The 9,716-nt window shown below is 54.6% G+C and overlaps 1 protein-coding gene across 2 annotated transcripts in view; it reads right to left on the bottom strand.

The window, feature by feature from the left end:
- Positions 1-2,521: 2,521 nt before the first annotated feature.
- DIDO1 (death inducer-obliterator 1) overlaps positions 2,522-9,716 on the bottom strand; it is a 49,047-nt gene continuing 41,852 nt past the window's right edge. For both annotated transcript variants that reach the window (XM_054724516.1, XM_054724514.1), the window contains one exon: positions 2,522-6,751. In XM_054724516.1, coding sequence (XP_054580491.1) covers positions 3,552-6,751 — 3,200 coding nt within the window. In that variant the 3' untranslated portion in view covers positions 2,522-3,551. The remainder of the gene's footprint in view (positions 6,752-9,716) is intronic.

Here is a 9,716-nt window from a genome sequence, read left to right as displayed (position 1 = left end):
CCACTGAGCCTAACCGGTTTTGGTTAAATGGTTTTTCTTAATTGTCATCTCCCCTCGCAACATCATGGCCACAGAGGTTCTGTACATCTGGGGCCCTTTGGGGGCATGGCCCGGGCAGCACCTAAGATCCGGGCCAGTACTGCTCACTGAACGTGCTGGGGACTGCGGGTATGTGGCATCTCTCCCAACAACCCGCTGGCAGGACACTGCCGCTCCCTGCAGGTGTGCGCACCTGCCCCACCAGCAGCCCCGAGGACCGGGCTTGTCTCTGAGTGCTCACCAGCACGTGTGATGGTCAGTTTTCTGACACTGGTGGTCCTCGCTATGGCTTAATACCTCCCGGTTTTTACTGACACCCTGATTTCTTCCCTTGCAGGAGGGATGGCGTGTGACACAGCCTGGCCGGCTGGAAGTTTTAGATGAGGAACAGATGTGGCAGGCGTGCCTGCAGGCTGTCGGTTCAGCTGGCTCAGACCCTTCAAGAGAATGGCCATAGTGTGGTCCCTGCGGTGGCTGTGTCCCTCCCGGGCACCCCGTCTGCCTGTCCCTGTGCTGTGGGGCAGGAGGTGGGGGAGCAGAGGTCCCAGCCTTGGTCTTTCCCATTGATTTTTTTAGAGTGGAAGGCATGGAGGGAGGGAGGGGGGCGAGAGAGAGAGAGAGAGAGAGAGAGAGAAATTAATGTGGGAGGAACACATCGATCAGTTGCCTCCTGCACGCACCCCAACCAGGCCAGGGGCCGGGGATCGAGCCTCCAACCCAGGTACATGCCCTTGACCAGGAATCCAACCCCAGACCCTTGGGTACACTATCCACTGAACCACATGCTCTATCCACTGAACCACACCATTTAGGGCAAAACAGCCCCCTTCCTTCTCCCTCACAGCAGCCTGAGTGGCTGAGGTGCAAGGACCAGGAGTGACAGTGAGTGGGAGCCCCCAGGAACTCCCCGCCAGGCAAACACCTCATTATTCAGGTTCCCGGGAGCTAAGTTCTGAGCAGCACCTGTACCTGCCTGACACTAAGTGGAGTCACAGCTGGAGGACAGCCAGCGTGCTGGGGTGACAGGAAGCGGGAGGTGTCGTGGAGTGTGTACAAGACACAAGATGGGCTTCAGGCTGATGCAGGAGGCCACCCGTCAGAGGAGTCCTGTAGGGCTGACTGGGGACTTCTCGGTGCTCTGGGGGAAGTGCCCTGACAGCGTAGGAGCGTCCGGCCAGAATCCAGCTTTACCACTTGGCAGAACCTCAGCTGGCAGGGGCATCTCAAAGGCCAGGGCTCGCCCCTTGGGCTGGGCCTTGGGGGGGCTATCCGCACCTTCCAGGGACAGTGGTCTGTGGGCGGTGGGACTGCCCCACGCCAGGGTCCTTTTTGGGACCCCCCACTTGTGTTCAGGGTCCCCGCTGGTTTGCTGTGCGCTTAGCTGGGAAGTCATCTGTCCTGCCCAAGGGGCGTTTCCTCGGTGTCCCTGCTCACAGCTGGGTATGGACGCCCGTGCTCTGTGAGAAGCTAAATTCTGGCACAAGGATCATCAAATTAAGGCCAACCGTGCTGTAGATTCACTGAGGTTCAAGGGCAAGGGCTCGCTGGAGGCTGTTCCTCCCATGGCCATGCATAGGTTCTGGAGCTGTTCGCTTCAACTGAAACACCTTGTCTGCTCACAGCTCAGCCACTGCCCCCGCCCCCCGCCCCCCTTGGCACCCACCCAGGGCCACCGGGCTCCCAGCAGGTGCTCCCTAGCATTAGTCAGTGGCTGAGCCTTGGGGGTGAAATCCCAGAGGTTGGCCACGTTGTGCTGCTGACCCTGGGACCTGCCACATTGGCTGACTCCCCCACGGCACCCCCATCACCTGTCACTCTAACCACACACCTGTTTACTTCCCCGGGGCAGCCTCAGGCTTCCTGCTCTGAAAGTCCAACACGCGAATGCAGTGCAGGGAGTTTACCCAACTTGATGAGGTCGGGTGTCAGCTGCACTGGCAGCAGTCCCCTGAAGCCAGTGCATCTGGCCACCAGCCGGTCATGAAGTGGGCGTGTGAGGGCCCCAGGGCAGCCCCCGCCCCGCCATGTCCACTGGCAAGAAGGGGTGGCCGAGGCGTCCCTTTCCAACTTTCCAACGTGGGGAGGATGCGATCACACAGACAGAAAACCTCTGCAGATGTTTATTCTACTTCAAGTACAAAACCTACCAGTTCCACGTTCCAATGGACAGGGATATAGAACTCTGCACTATAAAATACAATTTACAGAAAATTCTATCAAGTAAACCTAAAGAAACACACCTGATTTTTACATTTGTGTAAGTTAGAAAAATTTGTGTTGTATGTAAAAAACCTTCTCATCCTATTAGATGTTGGAACTCAACACCGCTTGACTTCGCCTTAACCTAGGCCGCTGGCTCACGGCACCAGCCTCCCAGACGGCTCGCCCTGGACGGCGCCCAGCCCACCGTCCCCGGGAGAAGGAAATCTGGAGCAAGGCACAGTGAGCAACAGACTCCAAAGAACAAAAAAAGACGCTCTAATTTACATTTGCAAAAGTAAGTTTATGAAAATATAAAAAAATTATCAAAGTGTATTTGTACAGTCAAATAAATTAGCAAGGTTTTCTCTTTCTCACACTTCAGAACTTGAAAAATACATAGCAAGAAGCAGTGCACTGCCTCACAGTGGATGCTTTCTACTTGCTAGTTATGGAACTAGTATCACTATTTTCCATCTCAGAGTTTATACAAATATTGTTTTGTTTTCAAAGACAAACTTTAAAATTTACCCCCTGACAAATATAACGGTTTAGAGCTAGTGCACTTTTCCTGGGACGGAGGAAGAACTGTGCAGAAGGTGAAGTTCAACAAACAAAATGTTCCTGATTACTAAGATAAAAGAAACCCCCCTTCAAAGTACACTTAATTGGTATATTTTCTTACCTTTAGGCTGGTAAAATTGAAACCCTTTTCAATAAATTGTTATTTAAAATGCAACAATTTGTACTCAAACAGATGTTGCTTTTAATCATGTTTTTGAAAAAAAGAAAATATAAGGTGATATATAAAAAAACTGAGCACAACTAAGAAACAATGTATTGTTTCCCGGTTGAAATTTCTAATCAAATCTCTTTAGGAAAAAGGACGTTCACCAAGCACACTGCCCTCCAGAGGCGGCGAAACCCGCAGAAACAGCTTTTGGAAACCTAGAAATACAGATGAGGTGTCAGCAAAGGTATGGCTCTCAGGTCCACAGAATTCCCTTAAAATTTACCAGAATCAAGTTATTGGAAAAGATAACTTTATAATCTGAAAAAGCAATATGCTTTTGTAGACACTTTCCCATTTCAGTAATTTTAAATGGAAAAATTAAGAGTTACGTTTCTTTAAAAAAGCATCAGAATTGTAAAGACGTGAAATTTTGTAGGAAACCATCATACACAAAATTACAGTAATTTTTGAAGTCCAGAATATTCTATTCTTCATCTATGTTCATAGCTATTTCAAAACCAATTTGTTCAGCACATTGTATGAACTCGGCTTATAAAGGAAGTGCCAGCTGCGCCCAGGCCTAGGTGTGGGCGGCGGGGTCAGTGACCCGCGGGGCCAGGGCCTCGGCCTTTGGGTCCCGAGTGCTCTCCTTGCTTTTGCTGCGGTCCTTGCGGTCTCCGCCTCGCTCATGGTCCCGGCCCTTGTCCCGGTCCCGGTCTCTACTGCGAGACCTATCCCGGTCCCGCCTCCGGTCCCTGTCCCTGTCCCGGTCCCGGTCCCTGTTCCGGCTGCGCTCCCGGCTCCGGTCCCACTCGCGCTCTCGGTCTCTGTTGGCGTTGCGCTCTCGGCAGGAGTCCTTCTCCCGGTGTCTGTCCCACTCGCGGCCCCGGTCCCAGTCCCGCTCCCGGCTCCAGTTCCTGCTGCGCTCGCGCTCCCAGGGCTTCCCGTGCTCCCGCTCCCGTCGTCGGTCCTCGAAGGTGCGGCCCTGCCGGCTCTCGGGCTGGGCCTCAGGCTCATCCAACAGCTTCTCTTTGGGCCCGGTCTGGTTTCTGTAGTCCGCGCCTTTGGATGGGGCCCACTGCGCCTCGGGCTCGGGGGCTGGTCCGGGAGCCCCCGAGGGCAGGTTGGGGGTTGGGCCCGACTCGTCCCACCGGTCCTTGCGGTGCTGGGGCGGGTGGCTGGGCAACTCCAGCAGGGGTCTGGGCACTGGCTTCATCACTTGAGGGGACTGGCCCTGGAAGTGGAACCGGGGAGGGACAGGCTCACTCTTGTCAGGAAAAGGCACAGACCCCCTTGGCCCACCAAACTGAAGGGGTGCTGGGGCCCTCGGATTCGAAAATCTGGGTGGTGAGTTCACCCTTTGCTCTTCAAACTGCTGAGGCTGAAGTCCCCTGGGTCCTGGCATGAAATTTGGTGCTTGGCCTCTGGGTCCATCAAACTGATTAGGATGGGGACCCCGGGTGCTTTCAAACTGACTAGAATGTGGCCCTCTTGGACCCACAAAATGGCCAGGGGGTGGTCCCCTCTGACCCCCAAACTGAGACGGAGGAGGGCCGCCTCGGGGCCCTTTAAACGGGGCCAGCAGAGGCCTCCGTGGGCCTCCAAACTGGAAGGGGCCTGCACCTCTGCTTCCCACCAACGGGCCTTGTTCTGGTCCTTCAAACTGGGCAGGAGGCCCAGCCGTGTCATTGTACGGGGCGTCCTGGAATTCCCTTTTTTCCCCATGCAGATCCTTGCGTTCTTCAAACTGGGGTGGTGCTGCTCCTCTGGCTCCACCAGGGTGAGAGGGTGAGGGGCCCCTGTTGTCCCCGTAGGGAGGTGGCCCATGTGGCCCTGAGAATAAGGAAGGGATGGGCCCCTTCTGAGCTCCAAATCTGGCCGGCGGAGGCCCTCTGGCTCCATCGTTGTTAGAAACGATACTGTCTTCCGAAAACGGAGCCACGGGTCCCCGCGGTCCGGGGAAGCTGGGGCCATGAAGTCCCAATGTTCCAAAAGTGCGGGGTGCAGGCTCACGCTGGCCCTGTAACTGGGGCAGGGGGGTCCCTTTCTGTCCAGGCGGGGGGAATGGGGTGGCCCCCTCTCCAGGTCTGCACTGTGGGTCTCTGTCTCCTTCAGTTTCAACAGCCGAACGGTCACTTTTTTCAGCAAACAGGGCATTTCTTGGATCCTCATATGGGGACGAGCTGAAGGATTTGTCCTGAGATGCAAACGCTGGGCTTGAAAATGGGTCCCTCCCTGCAGGACTGAAACTGTGCCCCTCACCTGGCATAGCGAAGTTGGGCTGGAAGGCGGTGCTGGGCGGCGTGGGCAGCAGCACCTTCCGGGCAGGCCGGGCCAGGCCTGGACCGCCTGTCACGGGAGGGCTGCTGTCGGTGGCCGGCGGGCCCTGGCTTTCTGAGGGCTCACCTGGGAGGCCATCCTGCTTGGCCGGCAGGGTGGCCCCGTCCCCCGGAGCCCAGGGTGGAGGGGGGGGCTCCTTTTCCTCCGCGGCAGGTGCAGGCCCCTGACTGGCAGTGGCCACTTCACTGGGTGCTTCTCTGGTGGGCAGGGCATTGGGGGCGCTGCTGGCCGGGGCCTTCGAGAAGCTCTCACTCTCACTGCTCTCCGCGGCCAGGCGCCGGGCCTGCCGGGGATCCCGACTGTGTCTGGGGTCAGAGCCAGGGCCTGGCCCCTGACTGGTGGGGGGCACGGCTGGCCTGCCGGCAGCCTGCTGCTCTTGGGGGAACAGCTCAGCCTTGGGTAGTGAGGACTTTGGAGGCGGCGACATCAGCGCATCAGACACTGAGAAGTGGGCCATGGAGACCCCGACGGCGGCCCGCTGCTGCCTGAGCGCCTCCTCCTGCTCCTCCACTTGTCTCTTCTGCTCCTCGATCTGCTTGCTGAGCTCCTCTATCATCTTCTGCTGCTCCATCAGAGAGGGAGCAGACACGTCAGCTGCGAACCCAGCCGGCCTCTCCGTGGAGCTCCTGACGTCTGCACACATCCTGTTGGGCAGGTCGTCGATGGCCACTTTGGCTTCTTCCAAAATCGTCTCGTCCTCTGGGTCATAGGCCACCTCCTCCCGCTCGGTGGTCTCGGAGGCCTTTTCCATGTCGTGCCTTTTCCCTCGGTCCCCGAGCTGTGTGTCAAAGGCCCTGTCAGGACCGTATTCTTCTTCAGGGTCATAGGGTCTGTCGTCTTCCTCTTCCTCTAGAACTTTCTCTTTGGAGAGCTGACCAAACTGCTGGACAATGGGGTCCAGAAGGGGCACTGCTGGCAGCTCGCACTCAGCCTTGGCCTTGGCGTCTGGGCGGGAGGTGGAGGCCGACTCCACAGACTCCGTGGCCGGAGGGTCGAGTGATCTCTTCTTCCCAAACAGCGTCTGCAGGATGTGCTCCAGCGGCGAGGCGGATTTCGAGGCAGAGGAGGCAGCGCCTGTGACCGCTGCCGGCGCCGCTGGCACGGTGACGGCGTTGGCGGCTCCTGGCTTGAGGGAGGACAGCATCTGCAGCACCGAGGACGAAGCTGGCGGTTCTGGCAGAGGGGGTGGGGGTGGGGGAGACGCTGGGGGGGTGGTGCTGACAGCTGTGTCCCCAGAGCTATGCTGATACTTGGGGGGTTTCTTCTCAGCCTGTGAGGCCGGAGGCACTTTGGGATACACTGCCACGTCCGTCTCCTCCGGCGCCTGCAGTCGGGCCCGCTTCTCCTCTGACTTGTCCACGTCTCCAGCATTCGAAGGACGTTTCATTTTTTGACAGATCACTAACCCAAGGATTATGTTTGGCCGTGGTGACTCAAGACCTGAAAAACAAAATATATGTGCAAATTTTAGAATCTAAATGCCACTCTGTCCTTCAGAGGTGAACTTTATTAAGGGCGGTAGTGGGCAATGTTTTCATAGGCACAAGGCAGAAATTCTGTGCAAGATAAAATCAAGAGTTTGAAGGACTTACTGCAAAAGACAGAGAACACACAGGTGAGCTGTCTGCTGGGGAGCAATTTACCCCCAGATCCCAAACCCCAAACCAAGGGCCCAACTCACAGTAAATTCACCCCAAGTGCCAGAGTTTATGTTACAGATTTAAACTTATACATAACCCTTAGGCAGCAGTGCGGTAAAGGGTTGGCCCTGTGCCGACGGCACCATCGCTAACCAACCACAGGGAACAAGGTCGAATGAGTCCGGGTAGCTGTTGAACACATCTTGGCTCTTGCTACACACCCTCCTGGCCTTGAACTCAGGAGTTTCATTACCTACATTAAGCTAAAGGTACTAATATTAAACATTTGATTAGGGACCAGTTCTATAACTCAGATACGTGATCAATAAAATTATAGCGATCGATGCAGTCCACTCCATTAGGTAACTCCATTGATAGCCGATGTGAAAATTACACGGAACGGGGAAAATGCTGCTGACTGAATGGCTGAAATAAGTGTTCTTGCAGGTTTAGAGACATTCCACGAGCACCAACTGATCAAGAGCTGTCCACCGCTCAGGCTTCGTAAACCCAGTGCTGAGGCCTCCACAAGCTGGTGCAGAGAAAGCACACCGGCGCTGTGGGCGCAGCAGGTAAGTCATTCCTTCTTAAGAAAGGCTTATGCCAAACATTCCAAGTTGTGGCATGTTATTTCAGGGATACTAATATTTTATAATAACCCCTCCCCCCCATTCAGAGTAAATCCAGACTACCACAAGGAAAAGAAAAAAAGTCCAACTCATAAAGCAGTAATTTAGGGAGAAATGCCGCCACACATTGTTTCATGATAGCAGAATATAATTAAAAGTAATCAAAATGTATAAATTCAATTTATAATTTAACACTACCGTGGTACATATTCATGTTACAGTCTTACTTACTAAACAAGAAATCAAGTATTGTTTTTCCTATTGTATGACTTTAAAGACGATCACAGATCACTTCATTATGTAGTTCCGCTAATCTTCCTACATTCCGACAGAGACCGGTTGACAGGCTAGGCCCACGAGGGTGGTGGAGGTGCCCCCTGGCCCCAGGAGCAGGTGGAGGTGCCCCCTGGCCCCAGGGTGGTGGAGGTGCCCCCTGGCCACATGCCAGGGCAGAGTGACCCAGCACAGCCAGACTAACAATGCTGTGCTGCCCTCCCTGCTGCTCAGGCTGCCGTGTGAGCTGAGGTGCCCACTGAAGACCCAACTCCCAGGACCTCACCCCATCTTCGTGAGAGAAATGGCTTCAGAGAACAGCCGTGTGTCGGGGAAAGAACAAGCTGGACAGAGGGAACAGGGCAGGAAGGTTAGGCAGACTAGAGTGTCAGTAGGTGTGTCAGTCTGTTTTATAATTAACATGAATCAAGGTTATTTTAACTTCTCTGTTTTCATAGGCAGAATGTACTTATTGAATGTTTCACAGCTTATTCAGACCCAGTTTTGGGGTACAGTCAACTTCAACAGGCTGTTCTGGCCTGTCTGGACAATGGCCCCGGAGCTGCAGAGCAGGGGCACGTGCAGACACTCACTGGAAGCCTGTCTCTAGGGAACCTGGCAGAACTAAAGGACTGTGCCTGGCCCCATGGGTGGTGGTGTGGGCAGGGCTGGGAGCCTCAGTGTGGGGAAGTCCCCGTGGCAGTCCACAGCATTGGACTGGTCACCAGCGGAGGCGCTGTGCCACCTCACAGGGAACAGCTCAACTTCTCAAGTGCCAACAGCAGGCTCGCGGCACCCATGAAGCTCCAGGTCAGAAAGCTGTGCTGGAAAGTCGCTGTGCTTCACCCAGGAAGCCATGGTCTCCAGCCCAGTGATGTGTGTTCCCCGCCAACTAAAATGTCTAATGGCTCAATATGCTTTCTACAGAAATAGCACATCCCACTCTTAAGAAAATCGTTTAGACTAACCTGTTGTCATATTCAAAGGTAAGGTTATGGTAATATTTCTTAATATTTACATTCAGAAACAGGAAGTGACCTAGAGATGGGCATCTAACAGCAGATAGACTGACGGCCTCAGCTCTCAGTGCCCACACCTGCACACACCTGTGAGCAATCTAACAGCTCCAGAGCTGGGTGGGCATTAGTTTTGAATTTCCTCACTAATCCTCTCCAAGATGTGAAGTTTAAACTGGGCTCTCAAAATGTATACTCTTGTTTTGAAGCCGTCAAATCTTATCTGATTCACATGTTCATGTTACAGCTGCAAGAACGTTTGCAATGTAACTAGATCTTTGGAAATATGATGCACAGGAACAGAAAATAAAGTTCACTGATCTGCACTGGGCCTTAGGGGCAATCTTTACAGAGACGGGTGCTCTCAGGGAGGTCACCCACTGCTGGGAGGTGGCAGCAGGCCAGCTCTCCCCACCCGAATGCCTCTCTGGGCCTGGGCCTCTCCCACTCAGCCCACTGTTGGAACATCACCCTGGAGAGAAGAGTGGGTGCTGAGAAGGTGCAGAACAGGGACCATGCTGGCTGCAGTGAGGAGATGGAGGGCTCCAGCCCAGGGCACAGGGGATCAGTCTCCATTGTTAGAAGCAGAAGCTGCTCTTACCCACCTCCCTTCTGAGGGTTGTGGAGGCTTAAATTCCTAAGTCAGATGAAAACACTGGGTGGTGGGGGTGGGGAGGGCCATCCTGCATTTCCAGACAAGGAGTCCTGGCACCTGGGGACCCCTCCTCTGCAGGGCCAGAGCAACATTGATCTCAGACTGTACTAAGTGCATGGAAATAAGCCTGCTTAGCTGCTCGGATCCGTTCCCAGAGTGGTCATGGGAGGGGCAACCTCAGCTCAGTGTTAA

This window comes from Eptesicus fuscus, chromosome 12, assembly GCF_027574615.1.
Source record: "Eptesicus fuscus isolate TK198812 chromosome 12, DD_ASM_mEF_20220401, whole genome shotgun sequence".
In the NCBI taxonomy this organism is placed as follows: domain Eukaryota; kingdom Metazoa; phylum Chordata; class Mammalia; order Chiroptera; family Vespertilionidae; genus Eptesicus; species Eptesicus fuscus.
The sequence above is the reverse complement of the archived record's forward strand: the minus strand, read 5'-3'. Positions and strand labels throughout refer to the sequence as shown.